General features: G+C 42.0%; 1 protein-coding gene across 2 annotated transcripts in view; it reads left to right on the top strand.

Moving 5' to 3' along the window:
• KDM3B (lysine demethylase 3B) overlaps positions 1–23,205 on the top strand; it is a 70,970-nt gene extending 47,765 nt beyond the window's left edge. For both annotated transcript variants that reach the window (XM_058735359.1, XM_058735353.1), the window contains 13 exons: positions 3,841–3,948; positions 6,770–6,897; positions 8,032–8,311; positions 9,173–9,429; positions 12,977–13,243; positions 14,028–14,199; positions 14,588–14,678; positions 14,816–14,946; positions 15,938–16,057; positions 17,516–17,655; positions 18,146–18,322; positions 18,813–18,947; positions 21,775–23,205. In XM_058735359.1, coding sequence (XP_058591342.1) covers positions 3,841–3,948; positions 6,770–6,897; positions 8,032–8,311; positions 9,173–9,429; positions 12,977–13,243; positions 14,028–14,199; positions 14,588–14,678; positions 14,816–14,946; positions 15,938–16,057; positions 17,516–17,655; positions 18,146–18,322; positions 18,813–18,947; positions 21,775–21,855 — 2,087 coding nt within the window. In that variant the 3' untranslated portion in view covers positions 21,856–23,205. The remainder of the gene's footprint in view (positions 1–3,840; positions 3,949–6,769; positions 6,898–8,031; positions 8,312–9,172; positions 9,430–12,976; positions 13,244–14,027; positions 14,200–14,587; positions 14,679–14,815; positions 14,947–15,937; positions 16,058–17,515; positions 17,656–18,145; positions 18,323–18,812; positions 18,948–21,774) is intronic.
• Positions 23,206–23,287: the final 82 nt, after the last annotated feature.

Genomic DNA, 23,287 nt, shown 5'->3' with positions numbered 1-23,287 from the left:
GGGAGGGAAGTGAGAAAGAAATAAGGGTCGAAAAACACTGAACCTAGGTATAGATAGGAACATCTTACATAATGCAAAAGACTGAATATTTCTCCTTAAGATCAGGAGCAAACAAAAATACCTGTTTTCACAGCTTCTATTCAGCACTGAGCCAGAGTTACTAGTCAGCATGAGAAATAAAAGACAAAGAAAAGCATAATGCCATCCCTCCCGCAAAAAGCATATACTGGAATGAAGTAAAAAAAAATTTTTAAGATTTATTTATTTTTGAGAGAGAGACAGCAAGTGAGGGAGAGAAGGATGGGACAGAAGATTCGAAGCAGGCTCTACACTGACAGGAGCAAGCCTGATGCAGGGCTCGAACTCATGAGCCGTGAGATCATGACCTGAGCCAAAGTCAGCCATTTAACCAACTGAGCCACCCAGGTGCCCCAAGTAAAATGTGTTTTATTCTCAGGTGACATGATCATCTATATAGAAAACCCCAAGGAGGGCTCCTGCCTGGCTTGGTCGGAAAAGCATATGGCTCTTGATCTGGGGCCATGGGTTTGTGCCCCACATTGGGTGGGGCACCTGGGTGGCTCAGTCAGTTAACTCTCTGAATCTTGCTTTCAGCTCGGTTCATGGAATTGAGCTTAAAGAGCTGCGCTGAGCTCTTTGCTGAGAGCATGGAGCCTGCTTGGGATTCTCTCTGCCTCTCCCCTGCTTGCACTCCCTCCCTCTCTCTCTCTCAAATAAACTTAAAAAAAAACTTAAAAAAAGAAAATCCCAAGTAATCTACAAAAAAAGCTACAAGAACTAATAAGTGAGTTTAAGCAAGATTACTGGACAAACTGAACAAAAATTAATTATATTTCTATATGCTGTCAATGAGCAACTAGAAATTGAATTTTTAAATTAATATCATTTATAGTAACATCAAAAAACCATGAAGTGCTTAAGGATAAATTCAATTAATAGGTAAGAAACACATGGGGTGCCTTGGTGGCTCAGTTGATTGAGCATCCGTCTCTTGATTTCGGCTCAGGTCATGATCCCAGGGTTGTGGGATGGAGCCCAATGTTAGGCTCCGTGTTCAGCATGGGGCCTGCCTAAAATTCTCTTTCTGGGGGCGCCTGGGTGGCGCAGTCGGTTAAGCGTCCGACTTCAGCCAGGTCACGATCTCGCGGTCCGTGAGTTCGAGCCCCGCGTCGGGCTCTGGGCTGATGGCTCAGAGCCTGGAGCCTGTTTCCGATTCTGTGTCTCCCTCTCTCTCTGCCCCTCCCCCGTTCATGCTCTGTCTCTCTCTGTCCCAAAAATAAATAAAAAACGTTGAAAAAAAAAATAAAAAAAAAAATAAAATTCTCTTTCTGTCCCCCACTCACACTGTCTCTCTCAAAAAATAAATTTAAGGGTGCCTAGGTGGCTCAGTTGGTTGAGGGTCTGACTTCAGTTTGGGTCATGATCTCATGGTTCATGAGTTCAAGCACCACGTTGGGCTCTCTGCTGTCAGCACAGAACCTGTTTTGGATCTTCTGTCCCTCTTTCTCTCTCTCTCTCTCTCTGTCTCTCTCTCTGCCCCTCCTCTGCTTGCATGTTCTCTCTCAAAAATAAACTTAAAAAAAAAAAGACTAGAATAACGAAAACAATTTTGAAAAAGAAGGCATTTGGAGGATTTATACTATTTCATTTTAAGACTATACAGCTACAGGAATTTAAGGCACTGTGGTAATACAACAGCAGAGATGTACACACGTATATAGTCGGCTGATTAGGTAATGAAGGTGCCAAGATAATTCAGTTGGGAAGAGATAGTTCAACAAATGGTACTGGGATAATTGTGTATCTGTACTAAATAAAGTGAGCTTTATTTGTTTATTTTTTAGTGTTTATTTTTGAGACAGATAATGAGTGGGGGAGGGGCACAGAGAGAGGGAGATGCAGAATCTGAAGCAGGCTCCAGGATCTGAGCTGTCAGCACAGAGCCTGACGTGGGGCTCAAACTCATGAACCGTGAGATCATGACCTGAGCCGAAGTCGGATGGACACATAACTGACTGAGCCACCCAGGCGCCCCAAATGAGCTTTATTTTTACCCACACGATATATCAAAAGTAAATTGTAGGCCTAACCATAAAAAGCTATAACTACAAAATTTCTAGAAAAAAAATAGAAAATCTTTGTGTCCTTGAGTTGGATAACTACTTGTATGGACACAAAAAACAAAAGAAAAATTGTTATCAAATTTGAAATATTTTGCTCCTCAAACAACACTTTGAGTAAATGAAAAGACAAGCCACAGATTGGGAGAAAAGATTTGCTGATTCCCTATTTGTTAAAGGACTTGAATCCACCATAAAGAGCTCTCACAACTCAGTAAGAAGACAACAACCTGATTTTTAAGTGAGCAAAAGATTTGAACAGATACTTTATCAAAGAAGATAGATCAATGGAAAATAAATGCATTAAAAAAATTACCACTACTCATTTGGAAAAGGAAAAAATAAAACCGTAACGAGAAACCCCTCTACCCACTTAGAAGACTAGAATTTTAGAAACTGACAGTACCTGGTGTTTCCAAGAATGTGGAGGAACTAGAACCCTTAACAGTTGCTGGTAGGAATGGAAATTGGTACCATCCTTTTGGAAAACAGTATGACCATGTCTTATAAGTTTAAACATAAGTTTTCCATATGACCCAGCATCCTACTTCTACATGTTTATGAGAGAAATGAAAATGTGTCCACACATGGGGCACCTGGGTGGCTCAGTTAGTTGAGCGTCCGACTGTAGCTCAGGTCATGATCTCACAGCTTGTGAGTTTGAGCCCAGAGTTGGGCTCTGTTGCTGACAGCCCCGAGCCTGGAACCTGCTTCGGATTCTGTGTCTCCCTCCGTGTCTCTCTCTCTGTCTCTCTGTCTCTCTCTCTCTCTCTCTCTCTCCCCCATGCTCATGCTTTCTCTCTGTCTGTCCATCTCTTAAGTAAACATCAGGGGCACCTGGGTGGCTCTCTTGGTTAGGCGTCTGACTTCGGCTCAGGTCACAGTTTCACGGTTCATGGGTTTGAGCCCTGCGTCAGGCTCTTTGCTGATGGCTCTGAGCCTGGAGCCTTCTTTGGATTCTGTGTGCCCATCTCTCTCTGCCCCTCCCCACTTGTGCTCTGTGTCTCTCTCAAAAATAAACAAACACATAAAATAAACAGTTTAAAAAATGAGAAAAGAAAATATGTCCACACAAAAGATTGTACTTGGATGTTAATAGTAGTTTTATTCATAATAGCCCCAAATTGGAAATAATCCAACTGTTCACCAGCTGGTAAATGGGTAATAAAAATGTATATCCATACCACAGTATAGTATTCAGCCATGAAAGGAAATGAATTGCCAATACATGAACAATATGGATGAATCTCCAATCATGCTAAATGAAATAAATCCAACACAAATGACTATATACTGTATGCTTCCAGTTATATGAAATTCTAGAAAAAGCAAAAATGTTAGTATTAGGAAGTTGACCACTGGTGACCAGGGGTTAAGAAAAGGCTACTGACTTTAAGCAAAGGGCTCGAAGGAACTTTAGGAAGGAAGATAGAAATATTCTATGTTATGATTGTGGTAGTGCTTATGCAGCTGTATACATTCATGAAAATTCATGGGAGTGCACACTAAATTGTTGGATTTTTTGTATGTAGATACAATAAATAACAGTAAATCAGTGAAGTCGATTTTTTTAAGTTAGATACTATCTTCTTTGGCTGAAGAAAAAAATGGCCTTTAGGATCTGAAACTCTGACTCACTAAGAGGGATACATCTTATGACCCTAGTAATATAAATAAAGTCGTTTCATTTCTGTTTCAGAGACGGAGGAGATGGGTGATGAAGAAGTTTTCTCCTGGTTGAAGTGTGCAAAGGGGCAGTCCCATGAACCAGAGAATCTCATGCCTACACAGATTATCCCTGGCACAGGTAAGGGAGTTCTTTTTTTTTTTTAAGTTTATTTCTTTTGAGAGAGAGAAAGAGTATGCAAGCAGGAGAGGGGCAGAGAGAGAGAATCCCAAGCAGGCTCTGCACTGCCAGTGCAGAGCCCAACTTGGGGCTTGATCCTATGAACTGTGAGATCCTGACCTGGTGGAAATCAAGAGTTAGATGCTTAGGGGCGCCTGGGTGGCGCAGTCGGTTAAGTGTCCGACTTCAGCCAGGTCACGATCTCGCACTCCGTGAGGTCGAGCCCCGCGTCAGGCTCTGGGCTGATGGCTCGGAGCCTGGAGCCTGTTTCCGATTCTGTGTCTCCCTCTCTCTCTGCCCCTCCCCCGTTCATGCTCTGTCTCTCTCTGTCCCAAAAATAAATTAAAAAAAAAAAAAGTTGGAAAAAAGAAAAAAAAAAAAGAGTTAGATGCTTAAATGACTGAGCTGCCCAGGCACCCAAAGGAGTTCTTTTTTAAATTTGATGAAAGAGTGGCTCCTGGCTGACTCAGTCAGAGGAGCATGTGGCTGTCGATCTTGGGGTCATGAGTTCGAGCCTCACATTGGGTATTGAGATTACTTGAATAAAAAAACTTAAAAAATAAATAAGTAAATAAATAGGGGCACCTGGTTGGCTCACTCAGTTAAGTGTCTCACTCTTGGTTTAAGCTCAGGTCCTGATTTCTGGGGTTCGTGGGATCAAGCTGCGCATCCGGCTTTGCTCTGACAGCAGGAAGCTTACTTGAGATTTTCTCTCTCCTTCTCTCTCTGTTCCTCTCCCACTTGCACACTCTATCTCAGAATAAATAAACCTTAAAAAATATTTTTAAGCAAAGAAAAATAAAAATACGTAAATTTGGTGGAAAAAAAGTTTTTTATTTAGTTGAGGTTTAATTCATACATCATAAGATCTGGTAAAATGGTTTTATCTCAGCCTGATTTTTGTTAAGCTTCCCCAGATTTTTCTGAGTATTTGAATCTTCAGATATGTGTTAGATTCTATGCAGCCATTGCACACACTATGCCTCACCTTTCAGGTTAGAGAAGTTGGTTACTTTTCTACATAACATTTTACATTCCTGTGGTTGGCAGGACCAGAATAGAAAAAAGTCCCACATGCTTCCAGAAAGACCTTTGCTTTTAGGCTTGTAAAAATCCAGCTGAGGGTAAGCAAACCTTTTGAATCCATGAAGGCAGCCTATGAATGGTCATGTTTATGTCACTATTGAAATCATTATTTCAATGATTCCTCCAAAAAGTGTGTTTTCACCTTCCATACTTACAATAACACACATTGAAGATGGTCAATCTACTGCCTATATTCTCCTCCAGTGTGGCAGAGGGCACTCGTTGGATCCTTTATACCCCAGCGCTTCCAAGCAGAGGGGCTCCCTCAGGGCACTGGTAGGATGCTTGCTCCCTACTGATCTAAGCATTGGTTAAATGTTCACGTTAAGTTTACATTGGTCTGCTTTTTCCCCACTTTTCCTTTTTTTTTTTTTTTTTTTTAGATATAAGTTAAAGTATATAAATCTCACGTGTACAATTTAAAATGTTTACATGGTCGAGAAGCCTGGGTGGCTCAGTGGGTTGAGCGTCTGACTTCAGCTCAGGTCATGATCTCATGGTTCATGAGTTCGGGCCCTGCATCGGGCTCTGTGCTGACAGCTCAGAGCCTAGAGCTTGCTTTGGATTCTGTGTTTCCCTCTCTCTCTGCCCCTCCCCCACTCACTCTCTGTCTCTTTCTGTCAAAAATAAAGAAAACTAATAAAAAAAAAATTAAAATGTTTTACATGCTCTTGAACAGAAGGGAATCTACCCCCTAGAGTTTCTCCTGCAAGACACCTTAATATTTACTGTAACAGGGAGAGAGTGTAACTTGTTAAGAGTACACAGAACTTTAGGCTAGTTATACTTGGGTTAAAGTATTAGTACTTCCATTTACCAACTATATGTATTTGAGAAATGATGTTCTCTGAGTATCAGTTTCATCATCAAAAATTGAGAGTATGGGGTGCTTGGCTGGTTCATTTGGTGGAGTATGAGACTCTTGATTTTGGGGTTGCGCGTTCAAGTCCCACATTGGGTGTAGAAATTATTTAAAAACTAAAATCCTTAGGGGCACATGTCTAGCTCAGTTGGTAGCATATGGCACTCCTTATTTTTATTTTTTTAATGTTTATTTATTTTTGAGAGATGGAGACAGAGCATGAGCAGGGAAGGGACAGAGAGAGAGGGAGACATAGAATCTAAAGCAGGCTCCAGGCTCTGAGCTGTCAGCACAGAGCCCAACGCAGGCTCGAACTCACAAATGGTGAGATCATGACCTGAAGTCTGACGCTGAATTGACAGAGCCACCCTGGTGCCCCGCACATGGACCTCTTAATCTCAGGTTTGTGAGTTCAAGCCCCATGTTGGGTGTGGAGCCTGTTTAAAAAATGAACTTAAAAAAATAGTCCTTTTTTTTTTTTTTTTTTAAGTTTGTTTATTTCGAGAGAAAATGGGAGGGGCAGAGAGAGAGAGAGAGAGAGAGAGAGAGAAAGAATCCCAAGCAGGCTCCACAGTCAGCACCAGAGCCAGACTCGGGGCTCCATCCAATAAACTGTGAGATTACAACCTGAGCCAAAATCAAGAGTCAGACGCTTAACCGACTGAGTCACATAGGTGCCCTAATAAATAATAGCTTTAAAAAAATGTTGAGGGTAATAGCTGCCACCTCATTGAAATGTGGGTAAGGATTGAGGAAGATAATGTAAATGAGATCGCTAGCACAATATCTGGCACATAAAACATTCTGAGGCTTCTGTTGCTCTCTTTCTCCCAGCTCTTTACAATATTGGAGACATGGTACATGCTGCCCGGGGCAAGTGGGGAATAAAAGCAAACTGCCCTTGTATTAGTCGGCAAAACAAATCTGTGTTGAGACCTGCTGTCACCAATGGGATGTCACAGGTAAAGTGGTATGTGTGGGTATGAATGAGAGAAACTTCTCTTCTTAGTACCAGGAAATGCCCCATTTTCACCTGTGTTGTCCTAGGCTACTGTAGGATTCCTGAGGAATTAGGGGATGGAGAAGCCTATCTAGAGAGAACCCCCAAAAAGTTACTCAAGGGATTTTAATTCCCTCCAGCTGGTATGAGTTTCTCTTTATTTGTCTTTAAAACCAATTCAGGCTGGTTTGATAAGTAGCACAATGAGATTCTTTTCATCTTGTCAAGATTTATACCTCAGGGTCCTTGTATAGGTGAAGAGTATAGAAAAGGTTAACAGGAAGGCAGTCCAATATGTGTGCATGGTCCCTGTCCTTGTCATGTTAGGTACTGAGGACAGAAATATGAAGATTGGCCTGCTGAGCTGGGATCATTCTACTCTGAAAACAATCCCAAGCCTCCAGAGAGGCAGTGGTTTGCTCATTGCTCTATCAGAGGTGGAGGTCATTCCGGTTTGATGGTAACTGTTTTGAACAAGAGGCCGTTTTAAACACGCACGCGCACGCGCGCGCGCACACACACACACACACAGCTAACTTGCTTATATTTGGAGTGCTTTCCAGGAACACTACTAATTCATGGTCTGTAGGAGGTACAGGAATTAAGGCTGAGGGATCTCAAGATATATTTTCAATAGAGTTGACATATTAGAGCAAATCATGTGGAAAATTCAGTAATAGAATAGTAAACATTTATGGAACATTTATGTATGCCAAACACTCTACTAAGCTCTTTGCATATACTATCTCATTTAATCCTCAGAACAGCTTTATGAGGTCACATTTTAATCATCGGTTTACCATTGCAGAAACTGAGCCTCAGGCATGCTAAATAAATATATTTTAATATTTTAAAATAAATTGTATTATTTATTTTTATGTTCACTGATCTTTTCACAGAACCAAGCATAGTTTCTGTCATGTTGTAGGACTCCTTAAATATGTGTTAAATTAATCAATGAATGAAATAGTTTATGAGACAGTTTCAGGTTGTTTTCCCAGACTTTTTTAGTGTCAGTAGCCCTTGCTATGTGTTTGTTTGTTTTTTTTCCTACACAAGAACAGCACTCTAACCATGTTGGCCTTCTGTGCTTTAGCTCCCTAGCATAAACCCTAGTGCCTCTTCTGGAAATGAAACCACTTTCTCAGGCGGAGGAGGAACTGCAGCAGTAACAACATCAGAGACTGACCATGTTCCCAAAGCTGACAGCACTGACATCAGATCTGATGAGTCTCTGAAAGCAGATAGTTCGACTTCAAATAGCAATAGTGAGCTAAAAACCATCAGGCCCCCTTGCCCTGACACAGCCCCCCCCTCATCTGCCCTGCACTGGTTGGCGGATTTAGCAACTCAGAAGGCTAAAGAAGAAACAAAAGGTAAGATTCTCGAACGCAAGCCTCTGCCCTGCCTTTGGGTGGAACCTGGACTTATTCCCGAATTCTTCAAACTCACACATGACCATCCACATTTATGAAACATGATGCTTGCTTTTTCTGGGTAATCACATAAAATGAGGGAATTGCTTTCAATATTTTTGCAGAAGTGGAGCTTTTTTAAAAAAGACATATGCCTGGGTACCTGAGTGGCTCAGTTGGTAGAGCATCCGATTCTTGATCTCAGGGTGATGAGTTCAAGCCCCACATTGGGCGTGGAGTCTACTTTTAAGAAATAAAACATAAAACTTCAAAAGAAAAGGCACATGCCTGGGCTGTACCCCAGACCTCTTTAGTCAGAATTGATAGGAGATTTTTATTAACCTTCCAGTTGGTTCTGTTATGCAGCCAGGGTTGATTTTCCATGGGCCCAAGAGTTGCCTGGGGAATTATTATAAATAGAGATTCCTGGGCCCCACCAGAACTATTAAATGACATTCTCTTAGAGTACAAACAGGAATCTCCATTTTTAGTAAACACTCCAGGTGATTCCAGTACAAGTATTCTGAAGACCCCCTTGTAGAAACACTATGTTAGAAAGTGAGGGAGATGAAAGATGGATTGGAACAAAAGGAAATTTGAAATCCAGATCTGGTAAAGGAAGGAAGAAGTAGGAGAGCTTCTCCTTGGCCGTGATCCTGCTATAGTCATAACCTTGTCAAGGTTGGCCTGGACAAACTGTGTGTAGTTTGTGGACCAGGGCAGGGGAAAGTCCTCCTCCCCTCTTGGCTCATTTTTAGGAGTCATTTGCTTGCTGGGTATTACTTGTCATGCCTAATGCTATTCCTGGTTATGTCCTTACAGAAGCAGGGTCCCTGAGGTCGGTGCTCAGTAAAGAGTCTCATTCACCCTTTGGGCTGGACTCGTTCAACTCCACTGCAAAGGTCTCTCCATTGACTCCAAAGCTTTTTAACAGTCTGTTACTGGGTCCCACTGCCTCCAACAACAAAACCGAAGGCTCTAGCCTTCGAGACCTCCTTCACTCCGGACCCGGAAAGCTTCCTCAAGCCCCCTTGGACACAGGCATACCCTTCCCCCCGGTCTTCTCTACATCCTCAGCAGTAAGTGTCCTTTCTACAACTCTAGCCTTTGCTGCTTTTCCAAGGAAGAGCCATCAGAGATCTGATAACTGGATTAGAGTATATATGGGTAACTTGTGTTATCTGTGTTGTCTGTCCAACTGACAAGTTACTTACATCGCGTTTGGGAAATGTTTGAGATCCATTTAAATAGTGAACCTTGGGGCACCTGGGTGGCTCAGTCGGTTAAGCGTCCGACTTCAGCTCAGGTCATGATCTCACGGTCCGTGAGTTCGAGCCCCGCGTCGGGCTCTGGGCTGGTGGCTCAGAGCCTGGAGCCTGCTTCTGATTCTGTGTCCCCCTCTCTCTGCCCCTCCCCCGTTCATGCTGTGTCTCTCTCTGTCTCAAAAATAAATAAACGTTAAAAAAATTGTTTAATAAATAAATAGTGAACCTTTTGTGCCATGTTAAGAAGTCAATAGGGGCACCTGGGTGGCTTGGTCGGTTAAGCGTCCGACTTCAGCTCAGGTCATGATCTCACGGTCTGTGAGTTCGAGCCCCACATCGGGCTCTGCTGACAGCTCAGAGCCTGGAGCCTGTTTCAGATTCTGTGTCTCCCTCTCTCTCTGCCCCTCCCCTGTTCATGCTCTGTCTCTCTCTGTCTCAAAAATAAATAAACATTAAAAAAAAATTTTTTTTTTAAAAGAAGTCAATAGAAATTGAGACATTGAAATTTTCAGTCAGCAGGAATCACTATTTTCTTGACAATAACAGGCATTATTATTTTTTTTTAACGTAGACAGTACATTCATACTGCCTTTTCTTGGGTATCTGTAATAGACACCTAAACCTAACACATCTAAGACCACATGCCTGATCTTCTGCGTATAAGCCTCCTTCTCCTGTAGTTTCCTCTCTTGGTCATGAGCATCTGCATTCTTCCAGTTGCTTGGCCAAAAATCTTGGAGTCATTTGGGACTCCCCTCTCTCACATTTCCTATCTAATCTGCCAGCACATCCTTTTAGTCTGATCTTTAAAATGTATGCAGGGGCACCTCAGTGGCTCAGCCATTTGAGTGTCCAGCTCTCAATATCAGCTCAGGTCGTGATCCCAGGGTCATGGAATCGAGCCCTGCATCAGGCTCTGTGCTGAGCATGGAACCTGCTTAAGATTTTCTCTCTTTCCTTTTGCCCCTCTCGCTCTCTCTCTCTGTCTCTCTCAAATAAAAAATAATATGTATTCAGAGTCCACCCATTTAGCTCCACCACTTCCTCTCTGGTCTGAGCCAACATCCTCTCTTGCCTGCATGTTTGCAGTAAACTTCTTACAGGTCTCCTTTATTTCTTCCCTTTTCCACTCTATAGTCTATTGTCAACACAGCAGCTTGAGTGGTTCTTTTTAAATATGAGTGGTTTCATTGACATGATTTTTGTTAGCTCTGCTGAAAATCCTTCAAGGGCTTCCTATTTCTCTGATAATATAAACAGAATCCTTTCAGTGGACAATAATGCTCTAGCTTTATCTGTGCAAGACTTCTTCCTTGCACTTCTCTGACTTCATCCACCACTTTCCTTGTTCACTCTGCTGTGACCACACCCACCTTCTTACTGACCGTGACCAGGCAAGAATCCCTCTTCAGAGCCTTTGCACTTACCCTTTTCTTCCACTTGGAACTCTCTTTGCCATGTAACCACCATATGCTTGCTTCATCATTAATTTCATCTCCTCCCTTCTGAAATGTCACGTCCTGTAAGCCTTCTTAAACCACCCTTTGTAAAATCCATCACAGCTCCATCCTCCATATCTGTTTTCTCTGCACTTACTATTTTTTCCATAGCATTCATTACCATGACTGATTTGTTGTCTGTCTTCCCTTTCCTTAAAAGATTTTTGACTGTTTTATTCACTGCTGTATCACTAGTGCCACAGTGTTTGATACATAGTAAGTATTCGGTAAGCATTTACTGAATGAATGAATTCACAAGATAAAAATTTAAATGATGTAGTGAAAAGTCTCCTTCCCATCATCATCTCCCAGCCACCTGTTTTCTTTTCTGCAGGTCAGTCATTGTATGGTTTTTTTCCTCCTTTTTTTACTCAGATGCTCTACACCTTGCTTTTCTGTTTTCACTGTGTAATGTCTTAGAGATCATTTCAAGCAAGTACATAAATATATTTCTCATTCTATTTTATAATTAGTGGCTAAAATTCAGTGAGCTGTGGATGGTTGAGCCATGTACGATGTGGGTTATTTGTTTCTTTTGCATTAGTGACTTGAAAAAATTACTTTTGGCTCTCTTTTATATGTACTTGCTCTGACCTTCAGTTCTCCTTTTTCTTTTTTGATTTTCCCAGGAAGTTCTATGATTACATGTACTTTGTAGAGATAATAATTAGTGATACTTCAGACTTAGGAATACTTCAGGCTTTTTATAAAAGCCCTCTCAGTTCTGTGACATTAGGTATGTCACTTTGATTTTTGAGCCTGGTGATTTCATCACCTGGAACATGTGAGAGATTCTCAGTGGGGTGATAAGCAAGGGAAGAATTGAACATTAGGAGACAACTTTCAGAATATTTAGTTCCTTTTGAATACTTTCATTTACCACTTTTTTGGGGTATACTCCCTGGTTAAAAAACAAACAAACAAACAAACAAAAAACCACTGCCTTGGCACCTGGGTGGCTCTGTTGTTAAGTGTCCAACTTTGACCCAGGTCATGATCTCACAATTCGTGAGTTCAAGCCCCACGTCGGGCTCTGTGCTGACAGCTCAGAGCCTGGAGCCTGCTTTGGATTCTGTGTCTCCGTCTCTGTCTACCCCTGCCCCGCATGCACTCTGACCCCCTCTCTCTCTCAAAAATAAAAATAAACATTAAAAGAAATAAAAAACACTGCCTTGGGGCGCCTGGGTGGCTCAGTCGGTTAAGCGTCCGACTTCAGCTCAGGTCACGATCTCGCGGTCTGCGAGTTCGAGCCCCGCGTCGGGCTCTGGGCTGATGGCTCAGAGCCTGGAGCCTGCTTCCGATTCTGTGTCACCCTCTCTCTGCCCCTCCCCCATTCGTGCTGTGTCTCTCTCTGTCTCAAAAATAAATAAACGTTAAAAAAAAATTTTTTTTAATTAAAATAAAAAACACTGCCTTGATAAGTCACTTTATTACTTAGTTGAAGTATCCTTGGGCATGCTAGCCAGAAAAAAATTTATAAGCCTCAAAGTAAATAATCTTTTTCACTCAGTTAAAGCATTTTGTGATCCTTGTGGTCCACATGCAAATCCTTAATACAAGGCTGGATGGTAAAGACATTTCTTAGGTCTCTAGGCTCTTGAGGCAGATGGGATCTTTGCATACTTTTCTTGCATAAATGTAAAGCACAGTATAAAAGATGGAAATTTAAGATACTGACTTCATAAACCCCCATTCAATTACAAAAAGTATCTCAGAAAAAAAAAAAAAAGTATCTCAGAAACGTTTGTGAAACTTAATCAGGTAAGTCAGAACTTCTTGTGAGTACAGTTGTGAGACAGTTTTTTGAATGCTCTTCTCATGGTGCCTCATTCATACTTACCTGATAGAATTGTATCTGGCAGGGAGTGAAGAACAAGGCCAGCCTACCCAACTTCCTTGACCACATCATTGCCTCAGTGGTAGAAAATAAGAAAACCTCAGATGCTGCAAAGCGGGCCTGTAACTTGACTGATACCCAAAAGGAAGTGAAGGAGATGGTGATGGGGTTGAATGTGCTGGACCCCCATACATCTCACTCCTGGCTCTGTGATGGCCGACTTCTGTGTCTTCATGACCCCAGCAACAAAAACAATTGGAAGATCTTCCGGGAATGTTGGAAGCAAGGCCAGGTAAGTAAGGATAAGTAGCTACCAGGACCAGCTGGCTGCTTGCCCACCACAACTACAACAATAGTTGCAATTCTGTCTGGGAGATTTTTTGACAGGGAGATTGAGACATAGTAAGTTCACCAAAAACTTCCTTGCTACTTCGATTTTACTTGGATTTTAAAAAATCAGAAGATTCCTAAAAATATATTGTGGTTCCTTCTATTTCTAAGCTTTATAGGTCTGTGGTCTGAAAAGAGTAGTTGAAATTTCTGGGAAGTGGTGATCTGGCATTAATGACACTTTTAGAGGAAAATCCTTAAGTGTGATAGGGGTAAGGTGAAGGTGGGTAGAAATGGGTAGTACTTTTCTAGGTAAATGTTCCAAGGCTGCACAAATTTGGATGATAGTGTGATAACACTTCCTAATTTTTATACTTTAGCAGGTGCTTGAAAAACGGGGAGGTTATGGAATTGTCTGGATAGTTCTTCATTCTCACTGTGAGGAAGTATTCTCAAAGTTGCATTAGTCAGCTTTTTGTCCTCTCACCTCAAAATTGTGGTAGATACCAGAGCAACAGAAGTAATTTCTGTAGCATGCCTCCCAGCATGAAACTCAAAAATTATAATGGAGAAGTGGTTTCCATTTCCTGCACCTGACATGTTGAAACCTATAGATTCTGAAGCTGGGACAGAACAGTAAATCATCATGAAGAAGAGGTTGTCCTCAGGAAACCTATCCTGTCCTTGAGCTCTGAGCTAAAAAGTATTTCCTAAATCGTTCTGATTGGCATATTTTGTTTCCGCAGCCAGTGTTGGTTTCAGGGGTACATAAAAAGCTCAAGTCTGAACTCTGGAAGCCAGAAGCCTTTAGCCAGGAATTTGGAGACCAAGATGTGGACTTAGTGAACTGCAGGAACTGTGCTATAATTTCCGATGTGAAAGTTCGGGATTTCTGGGATGGCTTTGAGATCATATGCAGTAAGTAGTTTTGATGAAGGCAGACTGGAAAGGAAGTCCAGCTCTGCCCTTGGACACAAATCATACCCCCTTGGCGGGGGGACAGTCTGTCTTGGTGCCAACCAAGCTAGCTCTCCTGGCAATCATTGGCTCCCAGAGCACACCTGGGCTTAAGCACCTTCTCCCATGGGTTGTGTGGAGTACTTTCACTCTTGAGGGTGGAATTCTTGTGAGATGGAAAAATATAGCATGTGTTAAATAAAGCAGTGGGCGAGGAAAACAAAGCTCACCTAGTCCATTAGGACAGGTTACAAGTGTGAAAATAAGTTAGTCTCCTAAAACTTGCAGTCTTTGGAAAACCAGGCAGCAGCCAAGCAAGCAGATTGTGGGAGTGCTGTCTGTCTTTCAGAGCGATTAAGATCAGAAGATGGGCAGCCTATGGTGCTTAAACTCAAGGACTGGCCTCCTGGGGAAGATTTTCGAGACATGATGCCCACAAGGTTAGTGAACTACAGTAGGTCATCTTGAGACCCTGTGCCTTGCTGAAGCATCACAAAGTAATGATAGAAAAGTGGACTTTGCCTCTTTGCTTTTTTCCCTCTTAACAAGCTAAGTCATCTTTCCTGATCTTCTGTAGGTTTGAAGATCTGATGGAGAATCTTCCTCTGCCAGAGTACACCAAACGAGATGGCAGGCTCAATCTGGCTTCTAGGCTACCCAGCTACTTTGTAAGACCCGATCTGGGCCCCAAGATGTACAATGCCTACGGTATGAAGAAGCCAAAGCCGTAATTGCCCTTTTGGGATACTACTGTTCCCCATTTCACCTATAGAGGGAGATATTTAGTCAGGGTCCTGTGTAGAGCTAATAGAGCACAAAGTGACAGGTGCTAAAGAATTTAACAGTAGCCATAATGGTTTGAGGTTTGTTTGTTTGTTAAGATTTTTTTTATTTTTAAGTAATCTTTATACCCATTATGGGGCTTGAACTTACAACCCTGAGATCAAGAGTCACATGCTCTACCAACTGAGCCAGGCACAGGCCCCAGGGTGGATTTAAATGCGATGGCTTTTGTCATACTGATTTGTATCACATCTATACTTTGTATATCTACAATAATTAGAAAGTTTCCTCTCAAACATTCTGTGCAAGAAGACATGATTCTTAGTTTTTAAGAGCCTTGATAAAATAACAGTGAAGAAGACAGAGTTCCATACCACCCAGCAAGCTCTTTGTGAAGTCACAATAAGGCCGTAAATCACTGTGAAAGCCAATTCTCATTTGTATGTCAGTAATGCACATATCTGTTTTTCTTTTAAAGGAAAGATTGTTGGGGTGCCTGGGTGACTCAGTTTAGCATCCAGCTTCAGCTCACATCATGATCTCACAGTTCATGAGTTCAAGCCCTGCATTAGGCTCGCTGCTTTCACTGCAGAGCCTGCTTCAAATCCTCTGTTCTGCCCCTCTCCTGCTCATTCTATCTCAGAAAGAAACATTAAAAAAAAAAAAAAAAAAAAAAGAGTGTTGTAGGGAGTGGAATTGGTTCAGTGAATGGCCAAAACTATAGTGTCAACCGAACTAGAAATCAATCTTAAAACACTAGAAAAGAGATGAGAGTGATTTTTTTTAATAAACAGATATACTTCACTCTCCCTGTTACCCATTTAAGAACATCTTAGAGTATGTTCTCAGTTGTAGAGTAGGTATGGATTTTTCACAATATTGCCCTTTCACCCTGCATATCCTCCTTTTCCCTCAGGCTTAATAACCGCAGAAGATAGAAGAGTTGGCACAACAAACCTTCATTTAGATGTATCTGATGCAGTCAATGTGATGGTGTATGTTGGGATCCCCATCGGGGAGGGTGCTCATGATGAAGGTACTATTTCTATATACCCACTACTTCAGGATGGTGAGGCTCAACGTCAGGAGTAGAATCGGGTGTCTTTCTCCTCAGGGCCTATGCATAGTAGGTGCCCAGTAGATGTTGCTAAGTGAAAGGAGGTTTTAGGAAAGAAGAGTGGTACTTGTGTATCTCTGACCACAGTCATTCTCTTTCTGGGAATGCTCCCTTTTCCACTGAGTATAGAGCATCAGAAATAGGAGCAAAGAAGGAAGGGTAGTCTGGCTCACTTGCCATCAGCCAGATCAGTTTATCAGATGATAAAGCCAGCTTATTTGCGCAGAACGAAAGCATCAAAGTGATATTTTGCTGCATTTTTACTCCCTGCCATCTCAGTATAAAATTAATATGTGTTGGGGCGCCTGGGTGGCGCAGTCGGTTAAGTGTCCGACTTCAGCCAGGTCACGATCTCGCGGTCCATGAGTTCGAGCCCCGCGTCAGGCTCTGGGCTGATGGCTCGGAGCCTGGAGCCTGTTTCCGATTCTGTGTCTCCCTCTCTCTCTGCCCCTCCCCCGTTCATGCTCTGTCTCTCTCTGTCCCAAAAATAAATAAAAAAGCGTTGAAAAAAAAAATTAATATGTGTTAATTATGGACATTTTAGAAAATGTACAAAATGTTAAAGAAATACGTAATTCAAAATCTCACAGTTCAGGGATTATTGGTGTCATTATTTTGGATATTTGCTGCCACACATTTGCTTTTAATGCGATACACCTGCACATCCTTCCGTTAGTTGTCCTTTAGAGGATCATAATAGACAAGCATTAGAAGTCTACCCCCTTAACTTGCCAGAGAAGCTTTATGTTTCATGGCCTTATATCCATAGAACCCTAGAGTTTATAAAGAGGTCTTGAAAAAGTACATGGAGTCTGTCTACTTAGCAGGAAATAACCTGCATTTTGTTGTGTTTTTTTTTGTGTTTTTTTTTTTAATTTTTTTTTCAACGTTTTTTATTTATTTTTGGGACAGAGAGAGACAGAGCATGAACGGGGGAGGGGCAGAGACAGAGGGAGACACAGAATCGGAAACAGGCTCCAGGCTCCGAGCCATCAGCCCAGAGCCTGACGCGGGGCTCGAACTCACGGACCGCGAGATCGTGACCTGGCTGAAGTCGGACGCTTAACCGACTGCGCCACCCAGGCGCCCCATAACCTGCATTTTGAACATAAGATGTGGCTAAACAGTTTGAGCAAGAAATATGTTTTAAAAGACTACTCTCCCTCCAAAAAAATGCAGAGTCTCTATTAAGGAAGATTTAGGGTTGCTCTTACTGTGTGTAGAAAGCTTAGGCGAATATGAATTTTGATTCTTTGATTCTACCTTACATTGCTTCAGAGAGATGGAGAATAGTAGAGACTAAGCTTGTTTGAATTGAACATTTTGCTTTACTCAGAGGAAGTGAAATGACTGGAAAAGTAATTTTGCTCTTTTCAGAGGTACTCAAGACAATTGATGAGGGAGATGCTGATGAGGTGACAAAGCAGAGGATTCATGATGGAAAGGAGAAGCCTGGTGCTTTGTGGCACATCTATGCAGCCAAGGATGCAGAAAAGATCCGGGAATTGCTACGAAAGGTATGCCCCCAAGTAGGCTATCCACTCACGGATGAAGGGTCTGGGGGTGATGAGACCACCTGTTTAGGTTTCTCATGTGGGGTTTCTTGGCTTTTAAGACCTGTACTTTTGGGACGGCTGGGAGGCTCAGTTAAGTGTCTGACTTTGGCTCACGGTTTGTGAGTTCGAGTCCCGTGTCTGGCTCTGTGCTGACAGCTTGGAGCCAGGAGCCTGCTTCGGATTCTGTGTCTCCCTCTCTGTCTGCCTCCCCTGCTCATTCTCTGTCTCTCTCTGTCTCTCAAAAATAAATAAATGTTAAAAAAAAAAAAAAATTAAAGACAGGTACTTTTTGTCCAAATGCCCTGAAGGCCTGAATCCACACCTGGAGGGTGTTGAATAGAATAAAGCAGAAGACTTTGGCCCCACTAGGGACATTGCTGCAGGAAGTTGGGTTTATGCTATAATTTTTACTCATTGATTTTTCCATCTTTGGGTTTGGTTATGGCTTCAGGTTGGAGAAGAGCAAGGCCAAGAGAATCCCCCTGATCATGACCCAATCCATGACCAAAGTTGGTACCTGGACCAGACCCTCCGTAAGCGACTCTATGAGGAGTATGGTGTGCAAGGCTGGGCCATCGTTCAGTTCCTGGGAGATGCTGTCTTCATACCTGCTGGAGCCCCACACCAGGTGGGTTCCACTGGATTCCATAGGCTTCCTTATTTCTGGGTTTCCTACTAATCTGGCAATAGATACATATAAATGGCTGCATTAGGCTGACTGTTCTTAAACTGCAACTTCTTTTTTGCTCTTTAAGTTTCTTCAGTGTAATTCTCAATGCACGTTTGAAAATTTTTAAATAAGGGAGAAAGTGAAAGTCCCAACTCGGCTACCTGTGCCATGCCCCTTTTCCATCCCCTCACCCGGCTTTCTCCAGAAGTAGTTTGTGGTTAAGTTTGGTGTATATTTTTCCAGATCCTCTTCTGTGAGAATACTAACATTTTCATTTATAAATATATACTTGGAATTTTTCTGCTTTTGTTTTTATGACAATGGAATATCATAAGCATTTCTCAAGTTTGGGGGGTTTTGTCTTCTTTTTAAAACTATATCATGGATATTTTCCATATATTGCTGAACATCTCAGGGCTCTTTTCCCTCTGAACTTTTCCTCTCCCAGGTGCACAATCTATACAGTTGCATAAAAGTAGCAGAAGACTTTGTATCTCCAGAACATGTAAAGCACTGTTTCCGCCTGACGCAGGAATTCAGGCATCTCTCTAACACTCATACAAACCATGAGGATAAACTGCAGGTAAATAACTCCTCCTTCACCCCCACTCTCTCTCCTTATCTCCTGCTTGCCTACATACATAGGATGAGCATTCTGCTTTCTGAGGGTATTCTATGGGAGGTATTACTGGAGAGATGATCCTCTTCCACATAGTATTTAATGAGTCCTCTTCTGATTTGCTTTTAGAGGATACACATCTATTAACCTAGTCATTTCTGCTATCATCTTCTATTTCTCTGCCCCTGGGAGATAAAGTATTTCAGTGTTAATAACTGACTAGACTGACTTTTCCCAGTTAGATGGCGAAAGCACTGTGGCAGAGTGTTCCAAGCATGTTTCCAAGAAGGGCATTTCCCCAGAGCTGCTTCTCACAGCATGTTTCTGTGCAGGCTCCATTCCTTAATGCCCTGCTAGGTACTGCAATCCATATCCCTAAGAATTGTTGGGTGCTTTAGTAGCATTAAAAAAAAGAAGAAGAAGGAAGCAAGATTTCCCAGGCAGGACTTCAGCAATCTGAATATAGTCTCCCAGCCTCCCGCAGGTAGATTCAGACATCTTCAACCCTGAGTCTCCTCATTTTTGCTGTTCCTTTTTAAAAATTAAGAACATTTCAGGCTGCCTGGGTGGCTCAGTCAGTTAAGCATCTAACTCTTGATTTTGACTCAGGTCTTGATCTCTGGGTTTGTGTTCCGAGCCCTGCCTCCAGCTCTATGCTGACAGCGCAGAGCCTACTTTGGATTCGGTCTCCCTCTCTCTCTGCCCCTCCTGCTTACACTCTCTCTCTCTCTCTCAAAAATAAACTTAAAAATTTTTTTTGAACGTTTCAACCTTAAAGTTCTTATTACAAAGTACAATCACATTGATAGATAACATTGATATTATAGATATAATGCAAATATGCAGACATATATATTTTCAGATCTCAGCTCCATTAGGTCTCTACTTATAATGTGTCACCTCCAACACTCCCAATCCTCTGTCACTGCTCTATTTTTGTCTGTAGTATTTTTTATTGTCTAACATATTATGTATTTTTTCTGTTTGTTTGTATCCCTACTAGAATATAAGCTATTTAAGCTCCATGAAGGCAGGAATTTTACTCCTTTATTCACTGCTTTTCCCTAGCATGACATCTGATACATACTAGGTACTCAGTAAATATTTGTTGAATTAGGGGCGCCTGGGTGGCTCAGTCGGTTAGGCATCCGACTTGGGCTCAGGCCACATTCTCACGGTTTGTGAGTTTGAGCCCCATGTCGGGCTCTGTGCTGACAGCTCGGAGCCTGGAGCCTGCTTCAGATTCTGTGTCTCCCTCTCTCTCCCTGTCCCTCCCCTGCTCACGCTCTGTCTCTCAATAATAAATAAACATTTAAAAAATTAAATAAAAAAAATATTTGTTTAATTAATACAAAAATTATTTTTTTTTAATGTTTATTCATTTTTTGAGAGTCAGAGAGAGAGGTTAACACAGAATGTTAAAGCAGGCTCCAGCCTCTGAGCTGTCAGCACAGACCCCGAGGCAGGGCCTGAACCCACAAACCGTGAGATCATGACCTGAGCCGAAGTCGGAGGCCTAACTGATTGAACCACCTAGGCGCCCCTATACAAAAGTTTTTAAATAAAAAATAGCAAAAGGGAGCTTATGTGCCCATCCTTCACCTTAAGAAATAAAGCATCCTATCCATACTTATTATACAACATACACATATAGAACAACTACATTATTGAAGCTTCCATATACCCTTTCCCATTCTGTCTCTTTATTTCCCTCCCCAGAAATAATCACTATCTTGGTTTAAAACTGTCTTTTGCCTGTTCACTTAATTTTAGTAACTCTAACTATTCCTTCCTGCTTCACGTGTAATATGTGTTCTTCTTAGACAAAATAGAAAATACATACAAGCACAAAGGGAGAAAATATCCAATAATCCTACCCACCCACTGTTGTTTTAGTGCATTCCTATTAGCTGTAGGACCTTGGGCAAGATTCTTAACCAAAGAACCTTGGTTTCCTCAGTTTCTCATCTGTAAAAATGGGGATGATAATAACAGAACAGACCTCAGGGGCACCTGGGTGGCTCAGTTGGTTGAGCGTCCGACTTTGGCTCGGGTCATGATCTCATGGTTCATGAGCTCGAGCCCTACATCGGGCTCTGTGCTGACAGCTCGGAGCCTGGAGCCTGCTTCACATTCTATGTCTCCCTCTCTCTCTGCCCCATCCCCACTCATGCTCTGCCTCTCTCTGTCTTAAAAATAAATAAAACATTAAAAAAAAATTTTTTTTTAAAGAATAGACTTAATAAGACTGTGGTAAGGATTAAGTGAAAGTCCACATAAAAAGCTTAGCAATAGGGCACCTGGGTGACTCAGTCAGTTAAGCGTCGGACTTCAGCTCAGGTCATGATCATGTGGTCCATGAGTTCAAGCCCCACGTCAGGCTCTGTGCTGACAACTCAGAGCCTGGAGCCTGCTTCGGATTCTGTGTGTCCCTCTCTCTGCTCCTCTCCCGCTCACACTCTGTCTCTCTCTGAAAAATAAACAAACATTTAAAAAAATTAAGCAACAAAAACAAAAAACTTAGCAATAGTGTGCCCAGCATGTACTAAGTACATAGATGATGGTGATTATATAGCCTTTCAAATGATTTCGTCATTCTTTTTTGAATATAGACCTTCTATCCTCTGTGATTTGTAAATCATCTATGGGATTGATTTGGGAAGTATGCAGTCCTCATTGAAGGATTTCCTCACTCACTAGTAGGCTTTATAGGTTGTTTAAAATATATATCTTCATTTGAGAATATAATATGAGGCCACCATGAACTGACTGTGCCGATTGCTCTCTCCAGGTGAAGAACATCATTTATCACGCAGTGAAAGATGCTGTCGGCACCCTCAAGGCTCATGAATCCAAACTGGCAAGATCTTAGGCATGGAGAAATTGCTAACTCCCCTGTGAAGCAGGTCTTTCACTCACAACACATACAGGGAACGGCAGGGTTCTCTGCTGGAGCAGAGGCCCTTCACTGGGAGCCTGTGTGGTCAGTATTACAAACTCTCCAGCCACTCTTTTCTACGCTGCCTCAACACTGAAGGTTGACCCAGGAAAGTCACACTGTTCACACACACAGTTTCAGACTCCAAGCCAAGGGTGCCACATACCCATCCTGTGGTCTTTGGGACTCTGAATTGCCTGAACATTGCTGGGCTTTCCTGCACATTCTCGTGACTTGAGATTCATGGAAACCGGGAATGTGGGCACACCTTTCTTTTCTTTGTTCTCTCGTGCCTAGTTAAGTGGGAATGTGTTTGGAGGTAGGGGGAATCACATAACTGGTACAAGTAGGGGCTAATTGCTTAAACACACCTGGTGGAAGCCTGACAGTGTCTCTGCACATGACCTCTGACACAGACCATCCCAGGAGACGGGGTGAAGCCATTCCCCACAATCTCTCTCGTGAACACTGGAGTCTTGCAGGACCCAGGGAGAACCCACTGCTTTTCCCAGGAGGCTCCAGGATTAGGAAACGTGTGTATTTAGTGAAAAATAGGTTTGTAGTGAAATAGTTACTATTTCATGAAAGTAGATATTTTTAGAATTTTTGAAATACCACAGTTGTTTTCCTGGATTATGAGGAAAGGCACATTACATTTAGTCTTCCTTTCAATAAAAATCTTTGAAGAATTATGATTTTTAGAAATCACCTGCCCATTATAGCACAAAATCAGCCAAAGCAGAATTGAAAAGAATTGGCTTTTTAGGATTCTTTTAGTTTCTTCCCTTCCCATCTCAGTCCTATCTTGAGGGAACAGCCATCTGAGAAAGAACTTTGTCATGTCTGAGCTGTGGTGTGTTTTACCGATACACACACTGGTGTCGCAGGAACCATTTTCACATATTACCAGCGTTCCCTTGGGACTCCTCTTACATTTCCGAATGCAAAGGAAAGTTTGATTTCCTACATGAGTCTGTTTGGTTTTTTGGGTTTTTTGTCCAAAAATGTTTTCAGCAAAACTTTCCAACTCTGTGGAGTTTTATTAAGAATTTATTTGAAAACAATGGAATTCATTAGCCCATAGATACATTGGAAAATGTATCTATCTTCTTTCCAGCTGTACTGTAGTGCCCTGCAGGCTTGTTTATATGTTCACAATTACCTTTTTTTTTTTTAATAAAAGTCATTTACTGTAGAATACTTTTAATTTCACTTTCTGTATTTTAATTTTGTTGAAGGGCTGATTGGGATTTCCATGTTCTTATTAAAAATCTAACAAATCTGTTTGGAGTGGACTAAATTCTTCTGTGCCGGCCATTCTAAAAAGCAAAGGCAGGTTGAGGGCGGGGTTGGAGGTGGCGAATGG

The sequence above is a fragment of the Neofelis nebulosa genome, chromosome 1 (assembly GCF_028018385.1).
Source record: "Neofelis nebulosa isolate mNeoNeb1 chromosome 1, mNeoNeb1.pri, whole genome shotgun sequence".
In the NCBI taxonomy this organism is placed as follows: Eukaryota; Metazoa; Chordata; class Mammalia; order Carnivora; family Felidae; genus Neofelis; species Neofelis nebulosa.
The sequence above is the reverse complement of the archived record's forward strand: the minus strand, read 5'-3'. Positions and strand labels throughout refer to the sequence as shown.